General features: G+C 41.9%; 1 protein-coding gene across 2 annotated transcripts in view; it reads right to left on the reverse strand.

Moving 5' to 3' along the window:
• Nucleotides 1–3,780: 3,780 nt before the first annotated feature.
• Nucleotides 3,781–13,139, reverse strand: part of GALNT15 (polypeptide N-acetylgalactosaminyltransferase 15) — a 48,565-nt gene continuing 39,206 nt past the window's right edge. The window contains exons 9-10 of one of the 2 annotated variants that reach the window (XM_012663657.1): nt 10,721–10,868; nt 3,781–3,968 (exon numbers count right to left, since the gene is read on the reverse strand). In XM_012663657.1, the coding sequence (XP_012519111.1) occupies nt 3,889–3,968; nt 10,721–10,868 (228 nt within the window). In that variant the 3' untranslated portion in view covers nt 3,781–3,888. Of the gene's footprint in view, nt 3,969–7,601; nt 7,941–10,720; nt 10,869–13,139 lie in introns of those variants that run through there. The other variant, XM_012663653.1, reaches the window with a different exon arrangement.

The raw sequence follows: 13,139 nt of genomic DNA on the forward strand, positions 1-13,139 counted from the left end.
AGTTTCTTCACCACAATAAGATAAAAACTAGAGAGTCAAATTTTATCTGTTAGTGCAATTTAATCCCTGTGGCTTGGCTACAGTGTTGAGAGTTACTCTTTGCTTCCGAGCAGCCCTCCCTCCCATGCTAATGTTCTTGCTGCAGCTTGTGATGGCGTTAAGGAAACTTGCTCTGCTCAACCTCTGTTAACAGTGAAGGCTTCGGGCATCTGTGCATCCCACAAAGAAAGAAGGCCATGGGTTACAGTGTCAACATTTCATTATTTTGATTTAAAAAAATGATTTATTTGTATGCTTATTCCTACTTTTTTCTAAAAAGGACTGGATTCTGCCTACAATAAGAACATATGCTATATGCTGTTTCTTTTTTCTTTGCTTTTTTGTTATTTATAAGAGAGAAACACTTTATTTTTATATTTTCCAAGCTCATTCATTATTTTTTTGGTAATATTTCTCTGTTTATTTTTAAAGAACCTGTAATTTATCCCCTTCTACAGCTGACTCAAATACTGTAGTCTGGGAGGTGGCAAACTATGGCTGTCTGGCCAGCTGCATGTTTTTGTACAAAGTTTTACTGGAACACAGCCATGCTCATTTGTTGATTATCAGCCATGGCTCCTTTTGTGCTATAATGTCAGCACTGAGTATTTGTGACAGAGACTATGGGGTCCTCAAAGTAAAAAATATTTACTTTACAGAAAAAGTTTGTGGACCCCACTCTAGTTCATATCTAACATAATTTTGAAATATTACCTTACCTAAGTGAATTTATCCTAATTGGCACTATTTGGTGGTATGTGACAAGAATCTGTAAAATTCTTCTCCATTCCACTGTCACTCTGGCCTTTCAGTTCCTACTTCCACTACATGCCCAGTTGTAGTGGTGTCTGTCCGGCCTGCAAAGGCTGTTCTTTTCCTCTCTGTCGCATGCGAGGAGCTCAGCCCTGTTCCTTGATTCCCATCTGACAACGTACTACACAAGTCAGTATGAAAATCTTAACTAAAAGTTTGGGGCAATGAAAATAAGGCCAAAAATACTTTATACTGAGGACTAGACACCCAACTCTGAAAATTCCTCTGGCAACCCCCCCTGCCCTCACTAGAGATACCTTCTTGATCATCTCACTCTTTATATCTTTGCCATACTGTTTAACCTCATCTCTTCCTCAATACCCACCTCATATCTGAATCTCCCTCCCTCTATCATGGACAGCAATCACACACTTCACTCCTAACTTCCCTGGTATGTCTGTACATCCTCTGACACTGGTATGTACCAGTTATTGGAACATAACGGAAGTACGAGAGGGAGATGTTTTTGTGATGCAGGCTTCAGGTTTCTTCAAGAAGGGACATCAGTTAGTGGAACACTCATGGCCTCTCTCCACCCCTCATTCACTCTTCCCAGGGAAGAAGGATGTTTCATGTTATTGATTAGCTTGGGGTAAGGACTGAGCATGTTGCCCCTTCCTTAGTCTCTTTCATTTGCACACAGCTGTCTGGTATCCCATACACTAGTCTTGCGGTTTGCTAGGGTAAGTTCAACTCAGGGTAGTAGAGGTATCTTGTGCCTGGGGTGGGAATACTGATAAATAAACAAAGACTGAAATTTGATGAGCAAAATAATTCTTGTAGATGGAAGCTTTTGGTGGGCCAGGCTATGTGTATTTGGGTGGATTTCCCCATTGGGAAACACTGAGACAAGGATTTGAGTGCAAGTGGTTTACCAGGAAGGTGAGCACAGGAAACACCAGTAGGGGAGTAGGGAAGGAAATGCAGCCAATTAAAGATGCATTGTCAAGCCAGCTACCACTGTGGGTGACTAGAGCTTAACTCCACAGTTACCTCTGGGAAATGGTGTAGAACATGCACCTCAGAGCTATCCTATGGGGGGAGTGAGGGAGCTGAGTATTAATTTATACACCAACTCTTGTCAGTGGAGGACTGCTCCTGGGGGATGTGACTTCCAAGGCATTTCTGGCCTGCCCCATATCATAAAGCAGCTTCCTTTGGCTTTGGGAAAAACCCTCAGGCAAAAACATGCAGATACTGACAGAAGTTCTTTAGGAGCAAGCTGAAGCTGCAAGACCAGGGAACAGGAGTGAGACCAAACATTCTATGTCACTGCTATAGCCCCTGGTGTTAGAGAGTGAATTCGGTATCTCTTTCTTAGTTACATGTGCTTTAACTTTACTGCAGGATTTAAGGATTGAGAAAATCATGTTTGGGACTTTGGTAGGATTTGTTTTCCAGTCATCTAATTTCACATTTGGCTATTAGATGTGGCTATTTTCAGAGGCCACAGGTCCTGGCCCATCTCTGGTGGGAGGGGCCCCTATAGCTGCCTCTGTGCAAATCCACTATATGGAGCAATCTGCCTACCAGAGCCCCAGCCATCCCCCAAGATGCAGGCCATATTACCACCAGCAGCAGCCCCTCAGTGGCCCTATTATCCCAAGTCCATATTAAATGGCATTTCTGTGCCTTCATACTACAGATTCCCTCGGGAAAGGAGTGCGGCTGAGAAGAGCTAAAATTCTGAGCTATTAATTTATTTGTTCGGTGTTCCAAAAATCCTCTGGAACACTGTTCACTCCCTCAAGATTGGTCAATTGAAATTGGTGCTAGAAGGACAGAGAGGCCTAGATGGGGAAACGTGAGAGTGAAATAAAAGTCACCATAAGAACATAGTGCTGGAAAAGCAGCTTCGAACAAGGATGAGAAATACAGGGAAGTTGAAGGCAAGATAAGGAAAGTGAGGGAGGCACAACATAGTCACAGACAAAGAGCAAAACAACAAAGCAGGTAAAGAATCCTCCCCTGGTCAAAAGAGCAGAACTAGTAGACAGAACGAGAAAGAGGAAGAGTAGTGAGGGAAGAGAAGAAAATGAATTAACAATAATGATTATGTTGAACAATGCATTGTCCTACAAAATATAGGATCAAATCATCCTACTAAGTGGATTCAAAAAGAGATCTGTGAGTAGCAAAAGAGAAGAGTCCAAGAACTTGTCCAGTGAGGACTCTCTGAGCTCCAAGAAACAATACAAAAACTACTGGAATGGTTTAAACATTTGCTGCTCAGATGGTGGTCTGCAGACCAGCAGCATCAGCATTACCTAGGAGCGTATAGGAATGTAGAATCTCGGGCCCAGCACAGACCTACCGAATCAGAACGTGCATTTTAACACAGTCCCAGGTGATTTGGGAGCACAGTAAAATTTGAGGAGCTCTGGATTGAACAAAAACAGCATGGGGTGTCTCATGGACTCTGAGGACAGGGATCCAGCAAGGACTGGGGAACAAACTGGAACCGGCAGCTTGAATACTATGAAGATGCTCTGTCTCTTGCCTCTGCTCCTGTTTGTTTATTTGCTTCCCACCCCTACCCTCCACCCGCAATTATCTCTCCAGACTGGATTTATCTGCCTCATAGAGCCATATACAGAAAAAAAGGCTATTGAGAGCTCATAAATTTTCACATTATCTAAGTTACTTGTAGAGAAACTAATTTCTTAGTTTCAGTAACAAAATTACTGGGGAATGTGCTCACTGGCCCAACTTGGGTGAGGTGTTCTCCCTGAAACCAATCAGCTGGCAGAAGGGGGCAGAATCCTGCTGTGGGAACAAGGCAGCTCCCACTGTACCATGTGGCTAGAGTTTGAGAAATGTGCTGGCTGGATACTCCAATTAGCTGCCCACCTCGTGCACCCTCTAAGCAGGGTCAGCATTGGTGCATCTGGGCAGATTATGACTTTAAAGGCGGTGGCTCAGCCTCTCCTGTATCTTATTTAGGTAAGACATTAGGCAATGCCACCCTTAACCCGTGCCTAAAGGAGAGTGGTCAGAGTGCCTTCCTGAGGTCCTCTGAATTAAAAAAAGGGTGTCCTACCCTCTGGTCATACTTTCCTGAAAAGTTAAAAGCCTTTCATAAGCGTCAGCTGCAGCAGCAGAGTTGGCCCTGTCCTCTGAGAGAGAGAGAGAAAGAGAGAGAGAAATGGGGCATTTGTCACAGGCCCTGGAATGTCAGTTGACTATGAGTTGGCTGAACAGTTTGGAAATTGCTGGGGAACTCTAATTTTCAAACATGAATCCAGTGTGTTTGGGCTGAGCTTACAAACTATCACACTAGGGGTGAAGTGACCATGATGAATCTGATGATTCTGTTTTTAAGCCAAATAGGCCAAGTGTTTATATGTTGTGATAACTTACTGTATTGGTTCTATGTAGAACCTTCGGTGATGAGAAAATATAAACACCCATACCTGTGGAAAGGACTACCATTCTAGCAAAGAGCCTCACAATATTAATATTAAAATAATGCTTAGGACACACCTCCAAATCCAAAGAGCACATTTCATGGAAGAAGGAGTTGAAACTGGAAAGAAGATTGGAGATTGGAAGGACTGTTATTAATACAGAAATAGGAGAGGGCTCTAGAATCCTGGAAATATCACCTTTTTGGTTATTGAATTTGACATAGCATTTGAAATATGCCCAAATTGAGGTGTTTAATAATCAGGGCAGGATTTGTAGGTGATTTGGGCTTTGGCCAAAAGTGGTCACAAACAAGTTGCACTTTTAAAAGAGCTTTTAAAGAACAAGCATAAATAGTGTAAATAATAGTGCACATAGTAAGTAGCATTGTGCCTGGCAAGGTAGCCCACATCAATGTTTTGCACAATGTTTGCACAACTCTACATATCATGCACATTATTTATCCTTGTTCTTTAAAAGCCTTTTAAAAAATGCAACTTCTTTGCATTTTGTTTGTCCAGATTTGGTGGCTGCAGATCACTTGGTGTCCAACTGACTGTTTCATGGCCTTTCAGTAGAAAATAGAATCCTGTCAAGATAAGCACAATAAAATGACCTCTAAAATGTCAAGTTCTGGTGCAAGGACATGATCAGCGTCATGGAGCTGGGGGACCTTTCAGTGCCTATGAGGGCTGGAATTCTAAGCTGGCCAGTGGGATCTATGGCACTGAGACCAAAGAGGAAACAGATCAGGGCCCCTCCAGGGAGGACGCCTGCTTCTACTGTTGTGAAACAGCATAAAGAGTGTGGGGCTTTAGACCACTGGCTGAACACTTCTCTCCACTCTCCCCAATGGGATACTTAAAAATGATGGTGAGCTTGGTGGGGGTGAGGACAAAATTCAACCTCAAAAAACAAACAATAAAGTGTAAAGGTAAAATTCAGGTGGACAAGTGATATTGAACTCATGGAAATTAGATCTCTCAATTGCCAAGATTCTCTTCTTTTAAATTGATCCTTACGGATAAAATAAATGCTAAATCCATAGAAAAGAAAGGAATTTGAATACTTGGTTACACTATAAGGAAAGATTCTTTTAGAACTAAATGGAGGCATCTGTTTTCTTTAAATTAAGGGTCTGTAAGTGCCAGCCAGGGACTGAGTTGACAGCCATTTCTGTAATAAAGTAATAAATCATGGGGACGGTTAAGGAAGCAAGAAACACCACATTCTTGCTTTGTTCAACCAATTAAGCAATAAGCCATCTGGGTCCTTTTGTTAATTACCACCAAATACAACTTACACAATTACAGCCTTTTATTTAATTATATTAATTTATCCCAGCAACTTCGAACACCCACAATGCCAATAATAAAGTTCATTTAAAAAAATAGAGGTCTTGTTTAATTTTTTTCTTCAACCACTAATACCCTTCACAAGGTTGCCATCTGAGAATTTTTAGCTTCATCTCAGCCTTGGGTTGTCAGGGAAATTTGTTTTAAATATAGATAGGTATGAAGCAAGAAGATGGCAGCTAAAATCTCTTCTCTAGATGGGATGATGACCATCTAGATCTGTCCAACAGCATTGTTTGTGATGACGCAATGCTCTATATTTGTGCTCTCCAATGCAGTAGACCCCAGCCACATGTGGCTATTGAGCACTTGAAATGTGGCCAGTACAATTGAGGAACTGAGTTTTAAATTTTCTTTAATTTTAATGAATTTGCATTAAAATGGCCACATTTGGCTAGTGGCTACCATATTAGCACAGGTCTAGAGTGTATTCTGAGGAAGCAGGAATGCAGTGGGCCTTTGACTTAGCAGATGGAAAATAAATACATAATTATGATAGGTATTGTTTGGGAAAATCACATTCCCACCTACTTTTTCTTATTTGAAACATGGTATGTTCTGAGACAGCCCAAAAGAGATCAGCATCTTTTTTTTTTTTTGAGACAGAGTCTTGCTCAGTCACCCAGGCTAGAGTACAGTGGCATCATCATAGCTCACTGCAACCTCAAACTCCTGGGCTCAAGGGATCCTCCTGCCTCAGCCTCCCAAGTATCTAGGACTATAGGTACAGACCACCACACCCAGCTAATTTTCCTATTTTTTGTAGAGATGGGGTCTCTCTCTTGCTCAGGCTGGTCTTGAACTCCTGGCCTCAAGCAATCCTCCGGCCTCTGCTCCGCGGGGTGCTAGGATTATAGGTGTGAGCCCCTGCTCCCAGCCAAGACCAACATCTTTAAAGGGAAGTTTCTAAGCTGACCATGTGAAGAGCTAACTCCATCTGGGAGAGAAATGGGTATAAGTGGTATATTTTTAATAGCAGAACCAACACCACTCAGCAACTCTTATGGCCGACCTAGATAGGTCAGGTCACAACAAGGAGAGCCACTGGGCTCTTGTTAGCCTTGGCTATACTCTATTTGAGTATAGCCACACTTGTGAACGTTCAACCCGTGGGCATATTTGGGGGTTCCAGACAATTTCTGTGTGCTCAGAGATGGCTCTGTCAGGCCTCATGGAAATTAACACCCAACTCTGTTTCCTGTCGTAAGAATTTTGGCTCATGCTCTGGCATTCTCCTCTCAGGGAGGTTTGCCCCTTTGCAAAGGTTGCGATTTCTGATCCAGTCAGTGCAAACCCTGTAACAGGACATCAGGAGAGTTTCTCAACTGTGAACACCTTTGTTAATGAGAATGCTCAGTCTGTGCTGATCCTTCCAACACCAACAGCTAAAGAGAAATCTATTCCAAGAGAATCTGGTTATGGCTAACCAAGTTAGAGAAGGGTTAGGGCAAGGTGAATGGAGGTAGATTCTCATCATGGAAGAAATTCTCCACAATGGAGGAAATTCTCATTAACGTGAAAACATCTTATCCCAGGTCTACTGAATCTTTTCAGCTGTTAGGTTGAGCTGGAGAATCGGGCCAAAGATCTCTTCCATTTTCTCTTCAATCCTCCCCTTCTCCTCTCTGTAGCTTCCTTTCCTTCTTCTGAGCTATGGCTCAATCAATGAACATGAAATTTGCGCTAATAAATTTAATCCAAAGCTTTTGGAATGTCAGGCCATTATACCCACTTCGCTCTTTAATTTTCATGGTAGGGCACACAGACGATCCAAGTGAAGCTCGTTTGAAGACACAGAAATTGATCCATTGGATGTATGTATCCTGCAGGTGATGCCAGTGAAGGTCCAGGCCTCTTACCTTAGTCAGAGAGAAAAGCAATTGTTAAGTGCTCAGTGGAAAAAAATGAAGACTCTTCTGTATTGTGTAACAGTCTCCCAGTGATGAAGACAATGATACAATGAATCACTTTTTTCTTTTTCTTTTTAAAAAACAGCCAGCAGTCAATGAAATAAGGTGTGAGAAGGAAAAGCTTTCTATAATCTCTCGTGGAGCTTTCCTCTCTTCTATCACCAGGAGCACAAACACGAAGAGTCTGCTTCATGAAATATGCATGCTCTTTTAGTTCCCTTGGGGCTGAACTGTGATGGTCAAAATTCCCTTTTCCTTCTGACACTGGCATTCATCGTTCATCCACAGTGCTGACTTGGTCAAATCGCCACAGCTGGCTGGCTTTTCCGTCACACTGACGCAAGTACAAATCTTTATTGTTTTCCTGCACCACAGCTTCCATGCATTTCCCAGAAAGAACGTGGACAATCATTCCATTCTGAAAAGAGAAGTGAAAGAAGAAAATAAAACCAGTTTCCCACAATCAGCCAGCAAAGAAGGATAGTTTTAAGATTTGTGCTAATCATTAAGAGAATAATAGAGGTGATGTGAACCGGCCTGGAAAGAAACTGCAGTATTTTGGTTAATATAAAACATAATTTAAGTAGCCCTAAGATTTGGATGTCACTCAAAGCCTTGGGGGTCATTAATCCAGTTATCTTTATTGTGGTTAAGTGTGCCATTTCTTAGAAAGTTCTGGTTAGTACAATTCCAGGGAATAGAGCATGTTCAGTCTTTATGCTGTACTTGCGATATTCATTGTTATCACTGTACTTGTAAATTTCTTTCAAAAGCATTTCATCCCTTTTATCCTCGTTAATCCCGCAGTTTAGCACTGCTGCCACCAGGTGGTAGGAGAGAGCAAGACCTAGTCCTAGAGGATATACTGAAGGCATAAGCCAGCCATGTTCAGAATACCGGCTGCTCCCTGCTCAAAATTGAATCTAACCATCCCCTTTTTAAGAAAATCTTGATTTATTTGTGAAAAATTAAACATCCTTAACCACATTGCTAATAATGCCTACTTATTTATTTAGAGATATACCATAACATTACCCTTTTAAAGCACACCAATTGGCGATTTTTAGTATATTCACGAAGTTGTGCAACTTTCACTACTACCTAATTTTAGAATATTTTCATCACTGTAAAAAGAAAAATACTACCCATTAGCAGTCACTCCCCATTCCAGCTCCCTCTCCCAGCTGGAAATCACTAATCTACCTTTTGTGTTTATGGATTTGCCTATTCTGAAAATTTCATATAAATGGAATTATATAATATGTAGTCTTTTATAACTGGCTTCTTTCACTTTGCATAATATTTTCAAGGTTCATCTATGTTATAACAAAATTAGTACCTCGTTTCTTTCTTTTTCTTTCATTTTTTATTGTGGCAAAAACACGTAACAAAACTTATTGTCTTAACCATTTTTAAGTGTAAAGTTTAGTAGTGTTAAAAATATTCACATTGTTGTGAAACAGATCTCAATAACTTTTATATCTCATAAAATTGAAACTCTATACCCATTAAATAACAACTTCCCTTTTCCTCCTTCCCTCAGCCCCTGGTAATCACCATTCTACTTTCTGTTTCTATTCATTTGACTACTTTAGACACTTAATATAAGTGGAACCATACAGTTTTTGTCTTTTTATGACTGCCTTATTTCACCTACCATAATGCTCTCAAGGTTTACCCATGTTGTAGCATGTGACAGGATTTCCTTCCCTTTTAAGACTGAATAATATTCCATTGCATGTTTAGATCACATTTTGTCATCTATTCCATTCTTGGGTGGACATCTGGGTTGTTTGCACCTCTTGGATATTGTAGACTATGAAGCTGTGAACAGTACCTCATTTGCTTTTCTGACTGAATGATACCTTTTTAAACTCTTATTTCTTAATGCCTGAGATATGCTAGTGTAATAATCTTTTAGTTATTAGTTTTAAATGCTGTTTCTAAAATGTACCTTATTCACAGGACTTGCTTAGAATGATACTTTATGATTATTCATAAAAGACCTTAACTTGGTTTCTAAGACTTTTTTTGAGTATGTGTGGGCCCCTGGGTCCTGGGTTCCCTTGTCACCAAAGTCCCAAGAGCTTTGTTTTCAACTGCTTATTGTGAGTTCAGCTAGGTGTTCCAGTATGATTTTCTTCTTTCCAAGCCTGCTTTCTTTCTTTCTTTTCTTTTTCTTTTTTTTTTTTTGAGACAGAGTCTTGCTCTGTTGCCTGGGCTAGAGTGCAATGGCATCATCATAGCTCACTGCAACCTCAAACTCCTGGGCTCAAAAAATACTCGCACCTCAACCTCCTAAGTAGCTGGGACTACAGTATATGCATGCCTATTTTCTATTTTTTTGTAGAGATGGGGTCTTACTATGTTGCTCAGTCTGGTCTCAAACTCATGGCCTCAAGTGATCCTCCTGCCTCAGCCTCCCAAAATGCTAGGATTACAAGTGTGAGCCACTGTGCCTGGCCTCAGAGCCTGCTTTAAGAGTACCAGTACACAGGGTTCTGCTTAGTTATTTTACCCTCTCTATTCCCAAGCAGAAGTTGAAGAAAATAAATTTTTAAAAAGTGTGTATTTATTTGTTTAGAGTGCATGTTTATATATTTGTTAGTTGTTCCTTCTCCTTCCAATCCCAATCCTGTATCTGGGACCTGCTCACTCCCCCTATGTACTTACATTCCTCTTATTTCCTCTCTAACCTCTAGAAAGGAGCTGAGATAGGGCTTCTCTCCCCTTTGGGTAATAGGAGTCAAAATTTTACTAAAACAATGACATTCCCACAGAATTTGCATTAGAAGGAAGAAAGTTATATCTGTATCTATATATCTACACCTACATCTATCTCTGTTTTTTTGGTGGCGGAGGGACTTTGCATTGCTCCTAAAACCACACCACTGAACCATCGTACTTGTGATCTGAGCTAATAAACCTCAAAAAGGGGCTGATCCCTCTTTTGCCATGATCAAGGTCAGAGCTACACAGAGATGTGGCAAATTAGCATAGTTCACAGTGCTGGAGGCCCCACTTTGCTGCTGGGTTGCCTTCACCTCCCTCAAGGCCTTAGCGCCACAGTGTTACATTCAACAGTAGAAGCACAGTCCATGTGGTAACACCTGACTTCTTGGAAGGGCCTAGGATGCAGTGCTAACCAGAAGTTCCTTCTAATCATCAGCACTGCCAAGCTCTTTCTGAACAGATTACCTACCTCTTGAAAGTCCCAGTGCTGCTGGTGGATGGTAGAACCTTCCTCTGTGCAGTTCTGTAGAATCACCTGCTCTCGCCTGACATCAAAGCACAGGTGCTGTGGGCCACCAAAGTGGATCTCCTTCCTGCTCGTGTGCTCCAGGTGCTGGGACAGAGGGATGGTTGTTAGCACAGCTAGGAAGAGATCCTCTCCAAAACTGGAGATGAAGTAAGAACAACTCACAATAGACCCAAGGTCTAGGGGCAATCTTCAGATTCTGTTGGGGTCAGCAAGACTGTATCTGGTGGTCAAGTCCATGAACATGCTGCTAGACTAGCCTTGGTCTCAGAAATCCCCACATTCTGGCTAGTCTCACATTCATATTTATATGTTCTGGCATGTTCTTCTGTTAGTCTATGTGCCGTATCAGAGGTTAGGCCATAAAGAATGCTGTGTGTTCTGTGAGTGCACTGTTGAACATACACTCTGAAGCCCAAGTTGATTGATCTCTTTCTGGAGAGATCTGACCTACCCCTGAATCTGATTTTCCTACTGTTTGCGGTGTCTGCTGACTCTTGCTCATGGTTGTTATTTCCTCCAGTGTGTTGCAGTCCTGGGCTGTGCATACCTTTTTACTGTGAGAAGCCTATGCAGACTAATTGGAAGGCACGTCCTGACAAAACCATTTTCTGCTTGTTGTGTCAGATGCAGCCTGAACTAATTTCTGTGTTAATTCTGTGGCTTAGAGACAGGATCAGCTTCATGGGCATGCAAACTGTGCCAGTCACATGAGGCCTCATGCTTAGAAGGGCTGAGCGCTCTTGGCTTAATATAGTTGATTTAATGCTCTGCTGTCACTGCCTTGAAATTCTTAATAATTATTGAATTAGAGACCCCACACTTTTGTTTTGTACCGGGCCCTGCAAATTAGGTAGCCTGTCCTGTTTGAGGATTCCCAAACCACACAATTAGTATAAATTTGAACCCTAAACCTATATTAGATGCAAGCTTGTGGTTAAGAATTCTCAGGGGAAAGTAATTTTTTCCTACTCAAAGCCCCCATAGTGACAGACTAGCTTTCTTGGTATTTCCCTGTGGCAGTGAGTGAATGTTCCTAGCCAAATTTTTCAAGGACAAGTTACCCTTTGAAGGTCAAAGCTGGCCTTCTATGAGAGTCTCATTTCCAACTTCTCATCTCTCACGGGCTGAAGGTGGGCTCTTGTCAGGTATCCCTGCATGGAGCCAACACGCACAGCTTCCTGAGGGTGGCGGTAACCATCCTCTCACATGTGGCAGGCAGTTCGGCCCGTGCCCTGTGCCTCTATTTTCAGTTGCCTCTCGATTTTTTGCCCCTGGAGATTTCCCTTTCTTTTCTATAGACTTGGTTACTTATGAATGAAAAAGAGTATTTCATATTTTCTTATCTGGTATATCACATCTAGGTGTTTATAAAGAAGAGCTTTCATCTTATCTAGTTTGCAATATTGCTGGATCCTTGCTAATTTCTTAAAAAAAAAAAAAAGAACAAAAAAGATCTAATAGTCTCCTTGCATGAGGGAGGCTACATTATCCTCAATTGCAGATGAGGAAAACAAGACTCAGAGAGTCTTAAGAAGGCTGCTGAGATCACACAGCTAAAAAGTGAGGGAACTCAGATTCAAACCCAGCTATGTCTGACTGCAAAGCTTGGACAATTTTTACCTTTCCACGTGGCTTCTTTACTCAGAACTTTATATTTATGTTCTCATCCCTTGTGCCAGGTGTGAATGCCCATCGGTGTGTTCTGGAAGATTGGTAAAGGGCAGAGCTAGAAGAGGCCACATGAATCCCAAGCATCTCCTTGTCCAGTATCTGCCAGGCCCAGAGCCTGCCCTCAGGGCCCCAGGGCCTGCGCTGCAAAGCCCAGCCTTGGCCAGCCTTCCTTGCAGGGCTGGGCCCCAGGCCTCCCGGAGATGTCTGTCTTTTGCCCCCTGGATCTCTGGTCCTCACCCTACTCAGCTAATGAGTATCTCTGGGAAATTTTACTTTGTTGTTTGTTTTCATTAGGGGCCTTTGGAATATGATAACATAAAGACCCCTATCACAGCCTGAAAGGAGAAAGATTTGGGGACAGGATAAATTTTCTAGGTTATCATCCAAGTTGTGAAAAGAAGTGGACCCACCAGCCCTCAGCTAGCCTCAATGGAGGCTTTCTACCACCGTGGGAAGTTATTCCCACGGTGACAATTTTGAAGAGAAGAAATACCCTAAGATACAAGGAGACCATCCTAATGACCAAGGAGCCTGCACGGATGTTATGTCTAGATCTTTAGCCTGACCTGATTACCTTCTTCTTCTCTTCAGACACTTGAAGAGAGTTTGCAACCTCAGTTTCCTCATCTGTCAAATGAAAGAGTTGGCTAAACAGCCTCTCCATTTCCCTCTAGCTAAGATGCT

Source organism: Propithecus coquereli, unplaced genomic scaffold (genome assembly GCF_000956105.1).
Source record: "Propithecus coquereli isolate 6110/MARCELLA unplaced genomic scaffold, Pcoq_1.0 Scaffold12, whole genome shotgun sequence".
Taxonomy (NCBI): domain Eukaryota; kingdom Metazoa; phylum Chordata; class Mammalia; order Primates; family Indriidae; genus Propithecus; species Propithecus coquereli.